The sequence below is a fragment of the Chiroxiphia lanceolata genome, chromosome 2, assembly GCF_009829145.1.
Source record: "Chiroxiphia lanceolata isolate bChiLan1 chromosome 2, bChiLan1.pri, whole genome shotgun sequence".
NCBI lineage: Eukaryota > Metazoa > Chordata > Aves > Passeriformes > Pipridae > Chiroxiphia > Chiroxiphia lanceolata.
In genome coordinates this window covers 69219188-69233186 of record NC_045638.1, presented here as the reverse complement: position 1 = coordinate 69233186, position 13999 = coordinate 69219188, and the positions used below count along the sequence as shown (strand labels likewise).

General features: G+C 33.3%; 1 protein-coding gene across 4 annotated transcripts in view; it reads left to right on the top strand.

The window, feature by feature from the left end:
* Positions 1–13999, top strand: part of NBEA (neurobeachin) — a 477681-nt gene that overhangs the window by 163971 nt on the left and 299711 nt on the right. For 3 of the 4 annotated variants that reach the window (XM_032678782.1, XM_032678781.1, XM_032678780.1), the window contains exons 25-30: positions 4180–4188; positions 6629–6809; positions 7890–8020; positions 9274–9381; positions 10980–11148; positions 12549–12644. In XM_032678782.1, the coding sequence (XP_032534673.1) occupies positions 4180–4188; positions 6629–6809; positions 7890–8020; positions 9274–9381; positions 10980–11148; positions 12549–12644 (694 nt within the window). The remainder of the gene's footprint in view (positions 1–4179; positions 4189–6628; positions 6810–7889; positions 8021–9273; positions 9382–10979; positions 11149–12548; positions 12645–13999) is intronic. The other variant, XM_032678783.1, reaches the window with a different exon arrangement.

The following is a 13999-nucleotide window of genomic DNA, read 5'->3' as shown; positions in this document are numbered from 1 at the left end:
AAAGTGTTTCTTGATTTTCAAGTGGTCAGTCATCCTCACAGTGGAAAAGTGTTTCTTGAATTTCAAGTGGAGCCTACTGTGTTGTAATGAATTATATAAGTGAATGGGTTTTTATCCACAAGATGCAGAGTCCAAACTTTGTGTAGCATTTCATGAATCCCTTCCAACCTCAGCCATTCTTTGATTCTGTGTGATTTTTGTGATTCAGTAATTTAATCTGGGCATGGTATTAGAAGTCCACTCAGGCAGTACTGCACTGCTCTTAGAAACGAAAGCTGTTCACAGGCTACATAAGCTGCCTCACCGGGTCAGCTCAAGGACCCAGCTACTTTAGCATTCTGCCTCCAGTAGTGACTCTTTGCAGCTCACATTAAAATAGGGAAGTCTGAGCAAGCATATTGATTGTTCTACTAAAACTTCATTTCAGCATTTAGGATTTCAACAACTAGAGAGGGTGTTTGGGCTGTCATATTTAATAACCACTGAGGAATTTATCCTTCTAGACTTTATCTAATCTTCTTTGAACCTATTTATGCTTTTAGCCTCCATGATATTCTATGGCATTAAGCCTGACAAAGCAATTATATAACCTTAGAAGCACTTCTTGTCTTTGTCTTTTTTTAAGCCTGCTTAAATGCATAAAGTCACAATGTGTCTTACTGTTTATGCTATGAAAGGAGTAGTTAATTATGTCTTTATTCAGCTCCATATCATTTATGACTTTGTAGGCTTGAGTCATATCTTCTGGTGTTTGAACCCATAGCATCTTCATCTTGTTTAGTCTCTGATCCTCCATATTTCTGTTCTGTGGAGCTTTTCTGAGGTGTCAAAACCCTCATATTTTGTAGATCCCATAGAATACATATATTCAATTTATCAACATGTATGAGCTCATTTTACTTAATTTCTTTCTTCTTCACTTTCATGGATGCTGAGTCTCCAATAATGCCACTGAAGGCCTTTTGGGCCCATAATGAAATTTTAAAGTAGTAGTTCTTACTTATTTGCTCTTACGGGGTTTTATTTGTGGCATAGGTCATGTATTTGCATATGCTTATAAAAATTACTTTACTTTTTGGTCTGGAATAATGAGCTATGAGAACAAGAAGAACAGAGAGTAAAGGTTATTCAACCCTTTAATTTCAGGATGATTAAAACAGTGGTGGAATTTAGGAAGAGATTAGGGTAAATTTGAGTATCCACTTGAAGTACTTATACATGGCCTAGATTTCTAGCTGGTAGAGAGCTATTCCACAGTAACAAATGATTCAGCTATCTCTGATGTAGACATCTACCTATAGGGTCCAGTGACTGGAATGATTGTTAACCTGGAGCTGGATCCAGCTACTTTTTATGAGATACCTTACTTGTTTTTTAATGGAGAAGATGACAGACAGAAACACGTAGTTCCTTTTTTACCTGTCTCATAGGCCTACTTGTCCACAGTTCCTTGACCTCAGTGTGTGAGTCCAAGTTCAAGTAAGTCTGAGTTCATCCTGGGCTGCTGGTTTTGAAACAGTCCTAAATTCTGTTGAAAAACTCTCTTCTCAACAATCTGCTATAGAGTTGTTCTTACATGTGTCCCATTGCCTCTCATGTTTTTAAAAGGCATTTCACGAATTTCTTGTTAGTAGAATAGAATATTAGATGCTTGAATTAATTAATCTATTTGTAGAAAAGAACCAAGGATAAATTTAGAGAAATGACTTTGAGAACACTGGAGCAATTGCAATTTTGGGTTTTTTCTTCTGCGCAACAGATTCTGCATTGCTTTCCCTCCCTTGCTGGAAAAGCAGTATTGTCACAGTTTCTTTAAAAATATGAATGTTTGGAGAATTTCCCATATCAAAAAGACTTTTTTTCCTTTGCATAGTTTGGATTTGGAGTGAAATGGCAGTTCTGGGCTGGGTGAAAGATTACTCCATGATTCCTTGTCTGCTGTAGAACGGACAGTCTTAATTATGAAATTTCCTCACTATTAAATTCTTGTAGTAGAAATCTACCTTTTCTCTTGTTGTTTTGGGATTTTTTGTTGTTTGTTTCATTTGGTTTGGCTGGTTGATTTTATTTTTTTTTAATCCAAACTAGGATGGTCTAAATAGTCTAATAATGGTCTAATAATGTTTAAATATCAACAGAAAAAAAAAAAGGAAAATAAAAGAAAAAATGCATTATTTGTGCAAACAAACCACTCACAAACCTGTGAGTGACTGAAGAATGCAGAAAAGGTTATGCATTTGTATGGAATACAGGGGAAAGTTTACTGTAATCCACAATGATCTATTCCCACAATTTTTAATATTTCCCTCAATTTCCATTCTATACTACCTCTGTCCCAAGGTCTATACAAGAACTTACTTCAAATGCTGGTGGTTTTAAAGTATTGTCAATTGTATATATGAAACAATTTAAAACTGGAGCAAATATTAACAAAAACTATGAGCAGTTCTGTTGGTTTACAATATAAACTGGAGTATGTTCCACTTTTGATCCTGACGTCTTGCTTATTAAATTTAGGATATGAGTTAACTCTGCCACAATTAGGAGGAGGTCATAAAATATAAAATACTTATTTCCTTTTTTTTTTCTCCCTTCTGTGGGGAAGGTCTTTAGGCTTTTTTAAAAGGATTACAGCTAGAAGGAAGACATTATTAAGATGGTGTGCAAGTGCGAAAAAAGGGACCTATAAGGAAAAACATTTGCAGAAGATGCTTTCTGTAAATAGAAGCTGATTGCCAGATAAAACATTTTGTGTACAAGCTAGCAATTTGAAATAATCATTGCTTGCTACAAGGATAGCAGCTGTGACAAGGACTTGAGGACATTGAGCAAGGCAAAAGAAATTTGAGGAGTTTAAATATATGTGGCAATTAAATTTCCAGAGCTCTTTGCAATCAGTTTATTTTTTCCACTAATTCTATGAGGTCTATAATTCAATTTTTTACTAGCTGACTTCAAAACATCAGCTCTCAAATTGTGATCTGAGAGCTGCTGGTGTGATATGAATGGTCCACAAAACTCCATTAGACATTTAAAGATAGTCTCATTAGGTCTGTGGATTAAAAGCCAAGATGTAATTGCTGTGTATAGTATTAGCATTATCATGTTCAGGACTCGTGTGATGCCACAGGTGCTGCGTGATCTATAATAATTCTGAGAATCACCAATGGCACACTGATACGAGAATTGTCAGCTAGTAATTGAGATATAATAGCCACAGGTTAATTCTTGAGATGCATCTAGCTACAAAAGGAAGAAGACTCATTTAAAAACACTTCAAGTATGGTATTTTCTGTCCCAAAAGGAAAGAAAGCCATTCATTTCAGCTTGTTTTTCTTTTTTTTAGATTAGATTTTTCCACTATTTAAATGACAACAGTACTGACATACTCGTGAAAATTCAGTTTCTTTCTCTTTTTAAAACAGAACCAGTGGAAACTTAAGAATTTGTTCTTAGCCCACTGTGATAATAAAGTACTTCTACCAAAAATTGAAATGTAAAAATTTAAAACATATATTTAACTGTGAACATTGGAATTTGAAGACTAACTTGGTCTAAAGGACTTAGTAAATCTTGATTTTTTTCTGTGGTTCAAAAACATTCTAATATCTAGTTTGATATTGGTTTACATTGGAGATATCACACCCAAATGTAATATAATAGTAAGCTATCTTGTGTTGCTTCTAAGGAAGCAACATTATGCATGAAGAACTACTAGTTTGCTTTTTGTGATTTATATTTGTTTTGTCAAAGCATTTTAAACATATTTGCCTACTCATACAAGGACTAACTACTTTATTACATTTCAGTTGAATGGCTTGTAAAATGCTCATTTCTGCGTAATCAGTTGAAACATTACTTTGGTTTACATTGCTTCATAAAATTACTCTATGTACTATATAAAAGATGTACATTGGTTTGGAAGAATCAGTGTTTACATGAAATGCCATAATACAAGATTTAAAGTTTTCCTTGTGCATAGCTATTTCAGAAGTCTTTATTTTCAAATGTTCATGCTGAGCTTAAATGGTTTGCTGTTCTAATTAAAAATTAAACAAATGTATAACTCCAAGATACTAATTTGTTTCAATTTACCTTGTATTTTTAGTTAACTTAAATAATTTTCTTTTTTCTTTTATTGTTGTGATCTGTTGTCTGTTTTGTCTGTTGCATGTCCAGGGTTCTAAGGTTAGTATTGCGGCTGTAAGTTTCAGTTTTTTTCATTTTCAAAAATACCTTATTTTTGATCATTTAATGTTTTGGCGCTTTTTTTGTTGTTATGATTACTATTATTTTTCTATATCATGTAGTAGGATGTGAATAGGAATATGTTTGGTGTCATATAACTTTTCCTACCATATTTCCCTTGAGTAACTTAATGCATTGTCAAGTCTGATGCTTACTGTTACTACTGGACTGAATGTAGTCCAGTCTGTGAGCTAATTTAAGTTATAAATGCAGTTGTCAATAGAAAAACTCTTTATGTCCTGAACATGTCAATTATATGGGAGACTTGTTACTTAAAAGTACACTGAGTAGTCATGAAATGGTGATCAGTTCACTTTTCAAAGAGTTTTGGAGCTACCCCTATCTAAAATATTGCTAATACCTGAAGGCAGCTTGATCAATACTGGAGCTTATTTTAAATGCTATTAGAATATCAATGTGCTGTATTTAACAGGTTGAACTGATGGTAAGTTTCGTGTAAAAAAACGTGTTAGTTGGTTTTTTTCTTCCGTCTAGCAGAATTTTAGGGAGATTTGTAAAACAAATGAGATCTTTTTTTTAAATTCAAAGTTTGCAAAAATCTTGGTACAAATACACTAAAGAGTTATATTAAATGAATTTATTACATAACTTACAGAAATAAAAATAAAAAGGCAGTAGGTATCCTGAGAGATTTAAGACTACGTTTGACACAATAAAGTTGAAAAATCAACAGCAGGCAGTCAGTAGGCTGCAAGCAAGCCTGATGTTGTTTCAAGCATGAGTTTGAAGTTCAAGTTTCTATAACCACCTATGAGTTTTTCTAGCAGACTGTTATGCAAATGTGTTTTCTTTGGGTGAGTACTTTCAAAAAATCATGTTCTAGTCTGTTATAAAAAACCAGCAAGTTATTTTTCCAAAATGTAGGAACACAGCACAAACTAAACAGGGGAGCCCTGGCTAAAGAAGATAGGCCAAAAAATCTTTCTTCTGAGAGTTGTCATTTTACTGTTTTTCTGATCCTGTTGGGCAGTTCAGACAGATGACAGCCCTTCCCAAATCACTCATGCAACCGACATGTTACATCCTTAAGAGAAATTAAATGAAGGGGTATCTATCATTGTGGTGACACATGCCACTTTATATCTTTCGTCTTTCAGAACAGTTGTTTCCTTAATACTGATTGGCAGAGTTTGCACTTTTACAATTTTGGATGTAAAAATATTCTAAAAAGTAAGTCATGAGTGAGGCTAGTAATTTTTTAGGAGTATGGAAATTAAGGAATTTTTGGTTTTCTGTATTGTTTTTCCTTTGAAAGGAAATGGCCGTAAGAGCATAAAATTATTTTTTTATAAATACTTTTAAGCAAATAAATAAAAATAAACAAGCACACTGAAAGCAGTACTTCTCAAAGGGACTAAATTTTGTGTTCAGAAAACCTTGCAATTGGAAATCTTGTTGACAATCAATAAGAATCAGCCACCTGTAGACAATTTTTAAAATAGTATTTAGGCATATAGTTCCGGACACAGACAAGTACGAAATGCCTTTTTAACTTTTGCCTAAATCCAGAGGTAAAAGTGTTTAAACAGATATGTATGTTTTTATTTGGGCTGACTGTTTCCTCATTTATCTGCACTGTTAGACACATGAATGTATTTGAAAACATGACTCTGTGCATCTAAGCATCTTTTTGGAGAAAAACATGATCCCCTTTTAGCTTTCAGAAATATTAAGCTCAGTCAGCCTTCTTCTGGGGTTTCCTGCTAAAGAGAGTCCAACAGTACATCAGAAAAGAAATGGCCACTCTCTGGGAGTGAGCTGACCCTAATATCACTTATCACATTTTTACTTCCCCCCTTGTTTTCTTCAGGGAGCAAACATACTCGCTTCTGAGCTACAGGAGAATTGAACTCTGTCAGGTTTCTGAATGCTGTAAGCATTCTCAGGGAGAATTGATTCATGGAAACAGAGCAAAACTGTCTGGTTTTTCCCACTCCACTCCTCACATTTGCTTGTTTATATATAAGAAACGTAAAAGAGATACAGAGAGTAATACCTTTCATCCATTACCTGTCTGTTTGCATAACCTATGGAAGAATGTAAGAGTATATTGCACCGTGATACACCATGCATTGTTTTACTATCTGCCCATACATTGTCTTTATCTAATTGCTAATAACTTTCTCATTTATATTAGACTTTTTCTCATCTATTACAGCATGTAAATGTAAATAATTTTCTCACTCCTCATGCTGTCTTTGAATTTCACAACTTATGCTAATGGTGTCAGTAGGAGATTTTTAAATAACTTTTCAACGTATCTGTCATTAAATGTAACAATTTAGATTTCTATGTGTACGTGCCATCTTTATATTTCAGTTGTGTTCAAACTGTTTAATTCGATTATCTCCTTTTAAAGACTGAATTGGAAAATATTGAAGTGACACAAGGAATGTCAGCAGAGACAGCAGTAACGTTTCTCAGCCGTCTGATGGCAATGGTTGATGTACTAGTATTTGCCAGTTCTCTAAATTTTAGTGAGATTGAAGCTGAAAAAAACATGTCTTCTGGAGGTCTAATGCGACAATGCCTAAGGCTTGGTAAGTTGGCAGACAGTACATTTTAAATAATTACTTACAGATCAATGAGGTATGGATGGATTGAATAGTGACATGTAGGAAAGGGCTCGTAGAGTATGATGTGATAAAATAAAAATCCCATTTGTTATTGATTTGATACATTTTTAAGGTTGATTCAATTAAACCACAAAAATGATGTCTGAAATAGTTCTTTCTTATGTGTTTCAAGCTGTATATATTTGGGGGGAGTAAAAATGTTAAATATAAGTAAGTAATTGGATAAATGTTTTTTATCTTAAAGCAGCATGTTGCAGGTGTTCTTATCCAAGTCTCCATGAATTTTTAAGACTGTTTGTAGGCTCTGTAAGATAAGAAGCATGGGACGCTTGTGCAGGCACTGTAGACCTAAATATATGCGGTGTATGGCACCTCTCTTCACTATTTGCTATTTGCTTTATAATGTTACAATTAATGTAGGAAATTTAAAAATTATTAATAAGACAAACTATTCTATGCAAGCTATATCACTTTATCTTTGTAAACATTAAATTTTGACTATCATCTAGCATGATGCTGATTTTGCTAAGGTTATGTTCTGCATACTTTTTCATCTCTCAAATGATGAATTTTTTTTGTAAGCCAATTATGTCTTATTATTATTCATACCATTTATTATGTCATTGATAATTTTACTGTCCTGTTATAAAACTTATAGTGTATTCTCAATTATCAGTCTTTTTGTCAAATTCCCAATAACCACCTTCTATTTGTTTCTATTCTATCTGTACATAAGTACTTTCAGATTTTAAGTGTTGGTAGCTGATCAATAACATATGAGAGCTCCAATTCAAGGACTAATAATTTTTACATTTCAATATAGTGATACAGCAGTTACATAAAATATTTAGTTGTTCAACTAAAGAATGAAACTAATAAGTCACCATAATACTTTCTTAGTACTGACAGAGTCTCTAGTGTGAGAACTATATTTCATTTACTATTTGGACAGATCAAACTAGTTGTAGAGACTGGTAATTGGTGTTCTGGATATAATAATGAGAAAATATTCTAATTTATGGCTTTTTCATTTCTTCTTTTTAGTTTGTTGTGTGGCTGTGAGAAACTGCTTAGAATGTCGGCAAAGGCAAAGAGAGAGAGTGAACAAGACGTCATTAATTGGCAGTAAAACTCAAGATGCTCTTCAGGGTGTAACTTCAGCAGCAGCAGCCAAGGTAACCCAGTCTTCAGTAACCAACAGCAATTACAAGTCTGAATCACTGCTTTTAGGATCAGAAAATAATTGTAACTGCCTTCTCAAATATCTGGCAAAAGCTTAGGTTTTTGCTATTAACTGATTTAGGGTAAAAGTATGTGAGGGGGGTAGTTCAAAACAAGAAAATTTTAATGCATGGGGGGAGAAATTCTAAACGGCTTTTTCACTCTTATTCTATTTTGAGAAGAAGTCCCCTTATTCACACTGATCATTTATGACTGCATAGCTATTGATGCAGTTTTGATGAAATCCTCCAGTCACATCTTTGTTGGTGGAACATCTGAGTCCCGGTAACTTCAACACATCTTTGCATTCATATTAGACATCAATGCTTACTATCTGATTTGAGGAACAAAACTTACTGAATATTCAATTACAGCTTAGTTTTTCCAGTTTTGTTAATCCATTGTTCATCTTTTTTCTTTTCTTTCTTTCTTTTTTATTTTTTTAACTTTAAGACTTTGTGAATTCTGAGACTAAAATCTGAAAAAATTTAGCACAGCCCATGGCTAAAATACAACACATTGAATGATGTAAAGGATTCTTTTTTTTTTTTTTGCTGCTATATTTTCATTACTACATTCAGTAGTTTTTCTTCTCTAAAGATTTTCTCAGATAACCTTTACAAACTCAGCTCCCTTCACAATATTATTTCATTAAATCTCACAAAAACATTACATTTTTCCACACTGTCACATTCAGTATAAAGAGACTTCTAGGTGTTCCAGCATCATTTGTAATACATTATTATTTTTTAAAGAAAGCATACTACTCTATATTTTTTAATAGCAGTTATTCTGTAAGTAGTCTGTAATAAGTCTTAGTAAAATTAACATAATTTTTTTTTCAATATTTCTGTTCAGCATTTTCAAGCATAACACACATATTCGAAATATTTTATTGTTCTGCTATGAAACAGCTGTAGTCTGAAATGAACTTTTGTGTGCAAATTATTATCTTAACTGTGGGTAGAGATACAGTTATTCTACTGGAAAGATGCAACAGTTTATATCTAAATAAGTAGTATTAAGAAAATAATTCAAAACATTGCATTATTTCTAGAACCCTTGTCTGAGTATTATGTTGGAAGTATATTGATACTAATATATCATCTAAGATTGATGTAATGTCTAAAAAAATGTCAAATTAAGGTTTTAACAGAAATACTTTGATACTTGGGAGGACAAAAATCTCACTACTTTTTGTTTTTAGACTCCCCTTGAAAATGTCCCTGGCAACCTTTCTCCCATAAAAGACCCTGATAGGCTTCTTCAGGATGTTGATATTAATCGTCTACGAGCAGTTGTTTTTCGTGATGTGGTGAGTAATATGTGTTTTATTTCTTTCTTCTGCAAAATCATCACTTATATTTTGATTGTACCAGAATTAAAAATATCCTTGATGTGTTGCACTTCATATATTTTCTGCAAACCATCTGCTCGTGGCTTTGTAACCACCAGCCACGTTTTGCACTTTCAAATCATATTGGTTAACCTATTTGAGATTAGTAGTTAACTGTGTTTAACACTCAACCTTGATCTCATATTAACCAACAACCAGAATAGTTCAGTTATGACCTATATTGGTTAAAATTGTATTACTAAAAGTGTCAACTGCTTGTCCAACCAGAGTAGGAGGAAGATTTATTATATCTATTACAGAACTGCAGCAAGTTGATTTATAGACAATTTTTATTTCTGCTAAACATATGCATATACTATATATAAATATATATAAAACTGGTTTTCAGATTTTTTGGCAACTGTTTTTGTGTTTTAGCTCAAAAATTCACCACAATATGTTTGGTTTTGAATGTAGTAGAATAGGAATTATTATTTTATATATGCAAATATATATGTTATGTTTAAACTTCTGCAACCTGAGTCCAAGTGGTTGGAAGTGAGGACCAAAGTTAGAAATAGCTTTAAAAAGAAGAAAGTAGAAGTTGACACACAAAAAATTATCTGCTGGGATGACCTGATCATCTTGAATTTGAGTGGCAATCTTCTGTCACCTATTCTCTTCTTTTGTGGAGAATGGAATACCAGAAAATATGTCTCTGGCATTTCTGTGAAATAACTTAGTAAGAGAATTTCTAGTCATTTTAGGTGAAAGGTTTCACTACAAGGTGAAACCACTGTAGGAGTAGATAGAAGCTGAGGTCTTAATTCTGTCAGGTTGAATTTTACACCATAATAATAATAAAAGACATTTCAGTGTAACTACAGCAACTTAAATCCAATCAGGATGATATCTAAGCCATAGATGACAATTACCATTGAACAACCCACTGTGTGGGAGGAAAAGAAGACAGCTAAGTTGTTGTGATCCTGGCATTTACTTAAATCAGAGTCCCAGAAAACTAGAATTGCTGCTGACAATCCTTTTGAAGGGGAAATCTGAATGTACAAGCTGGGATTTATTGCTGGAAGAAAAGCAGTGGTATATTCCCCCTGCTTTTACAAGTTACCAGAAGCTGTTATGCCTACTTATGCATCCAGTGTCAGCCAGAGAAGCATCAGTGAGCTTAGTTTTCCCTCTTAGTAGTAGTACTCTTCACATTCTTTTGGCAGGGACCTTCAGAGTCTCATCCTTGGGGCAGCAAAAGACAGTTGCCCTTGCTGCTGGGATGCCTTGAAAGCACTCAGAGTACAGTCAGGCCTCTGTTTTGAAAAACTCCACAGATCCAGAGATTTGTGGAGTTGCCAAATAACCTCCAAAATTCAATACTTAATACGTACTGTGTGCATAGTACTCCTCTGAAAATCCATGAAATCTTCTAAGTAATCTATTTGCTTCTATGCTAACAGAAACAACATTTCAGAAAGGTATTATTTATTAAGCTTTGTAGTGATCTTGTATGAAAATTCTTTGGAAATATCCAATATTACAGATGTGTTTCTTTTTCTCAAACACAGGACGACAGCAAACAGGCTCAGTTCTTAGCTTTGGCAGTAGTCTACTTTATTTCTGTTCTTATGGTCTCCAAATACCGTGATATACTGGAACCCCAACGAGAAACTGCGAGGTCTGGGAGCCAGGCAGGTAGAAATATCAGACAAGAAATAAATTCACCGACAAGTACAGGTAAATTTGTTTTCTTTAAATGTTGCTTGAATTTTTTTTTAATACTGTAATTATTTTACAAAGTGTTTTTAGTGAGTAGTGTAAGATCCTCATAGGAAATTGCATACTACGTTTTCCTATATAATGATTTTGTTTTATAAAATACATTGGCAGATTTCAAGTATTCTGTGTATTTACTTATACGGTATTACTAATTTTCATTTCTATATTGCTTTTTTGTGTCTTTATTTTTCTTTAACTTGAAAATAATTAGAAGGAAACAGGGTTCCTGATAGAGTTTTAAGTTGTAAAGTAGAAGATAGTTGACCAACACAACTTCCTGAATCTGTTTTGTGTTAGGAAGAACAGATATCTTTAACTCTATACCATGAAAGGAAGGAACAGCAAACACAGCTGCTTGCCCACATGAACTCCTTTTGTTTGAGTGAGGAGGTTTGTGAAAGGGTAGTAGTGGAGTACTGAGTACTTTCTTGGAGTCCTGCTGTGTTGGTGCCTGCATTTAAAAGCCTATGGTAACAATGTAATAAAAAGGAAACATTGCTTTGCCTTCTTTTACTGAACTGTTAGTGATTTTTACTAGCAGTAGTAGTGTTTTTACTGACATATGTTCTTCAGCCTGAAAGGGAGGGAGTCTGTTAGCTGTCAGAAGCTGTCAGAAATTAGGAATGCAAACTTTACCCTGCTTTTTTTCAAATATTTTGCACTGTCAGTCCGGTGGGTTTTCTTCAAGTCTGATTGGATTGATTATAACTCGGTTTTAACACTCCTGTGTTAAAAGAGCTGAAAACAGTAGCTGAATTTGTCCATGAAACTTTTAATGTATGCTTTTGTTCTTGTATTGATCTTTAATTGTTTTCTTCATTTATGGAATTGCTAATTTTCATTCGTCATAGAATTTTTCTTCCAATTTACGTCCTATTTACATTAAGTCATTATTTTGACTTATCATGATGTTTTAATTTACTACTTTTACCTAACAGTTAAAGTCAATGTGCTTGTAGGCTTTCTGTTTTAAATATACTAAAAGAATGTTGTCAGTTTTGAGAAATCATAATTTTTGTGCCTTCTTGATTATATGTTATGGTCCTGCACTAAGAAACTGCTAGTTTCAGTGAACTATTTCATCCATTCTTGTCTTGCCTATTTGCATATATATATCTATATCCGTGTCTCTTTTTCCCCATAAATGTTGCTCTTGAAGTGCCCAAATGATAGGTATGCTCTTTCCTATCTCTTGATACAGAACTTGTTTTTTCCCTTTAGAAATGCCTTTTTTTTTTGTTGATAATACCATATTTGCATGTTTCAATGAGATAGGATTTCTGTCATGGATCCACAGTGGACCAGGCCACACATGAATACTAGCTGGCTCACATTTGATTCCATGATTTTCTCCACAGTTGTGGTCATACCATCTATCCCTCACCCAAGTTTGAACCATGGATTCCTTGCCAAGTTAATTCCTGAGCAGAGCTTTGCCCACTCATTTTACAAAGGTAATATTAACATCATCTCCTAACCTGTTTGGGTGTTCTTATTTAATGTAATGCAATTCAAGAACTAACTGTGATGTTATTGTTGATAAATAAGTATACGCCTCAGGTTACATGGAGATCAGACCTGATGATACCTTTAAAACTTTAACTTCCTGCCTACATTTCTTTAGAAAATTTCTCTCCCACTTTTACTGCCATTTATTATCTTTATTTATTATGAAATTAAATAATTTTTAAAAAGCACTCAGGAGGAGGGAATGGATACAGGAAAATTTAAATGCTTTTGGTTTGTGGTTATTCTGCTACAATATTAGGTCCATAAAAATCAAATCAGGCCTACTTTAAAAATATTGCATACTGCATGAAGTATGTAGTACTTTTGTAGTATTCCCTTTCCCTGTATCTTTTGTTGTTCTTTTGCCTTCCTTTCTCGCTTTTTTCCTTGCCTTCTTGATGGTATGTAAACCTCTGATATTGTATGTGAATTATTTTATGCCTGTTAGTTAATGTGCTGTGCTGTGTTTTTCTCGAAGGAAACCAATTTTGTTACCAGAGCAACTATTATGTGTCTTGGGGCTGCTTTTTGTTTTGTTTGTTTGTTTGTTTTAATAGATACTATATAAGGTAGCAGTATGGGCTTTTTCTTTCATTACTTGAAAAAGAGGGGGTTACCTGAATGTAACATGTCAAGTTTGCATGTACAAAATGTTGCATTTCCACGTTTATTTGCCTGCACTGTGCTGTGAACACTGGTCAAAAAATTTAATGTGATGAAAATGTTCTTAGTATAACTTTGTAAAAAATTTTTGTGGGTAAAAAGGCTGATTTATAAAATGCCTAAGCGATTTAGAATGCATCCAGTTTATAAAGAATAGTTAACTTTCTACTTCAGTAATAAAGTGACTTATGTTCATCATATGCTGTTCTGGGAGCATTATGTTAAAATATTTATTACATAAACTTAAACTATCACTATGTTAATCTGTCATTTCTTAAACTTTAGTGTGTGCATGTATGTATATTATAAGTTGTTTTAATTTATAACAGTGAGTAAGCCAGGGTTTATGATTTTGATTCGTAAGATTATTGTCTGCCATACAAAGAAAAAATATTTTATATTACTCAGTTTCCTGATTTGTTGTTCTGACATTGTTGCATTTGTATGATTGATCCATCATTGATAGAAAAAGGAATAATTTGATCTTAGTGCAGAAGAGTACTACAGTACTATGTGGTACTACACAATAAATCCCTAAAATTTCATTAAATATTGATTTTTCTCCTTTTTTTTTCTTTGTGCATTTTCTGGGTTGGTTTTTTTGTTTTGTTTTGTTTGTTGGGTTTTTTTTGCATTT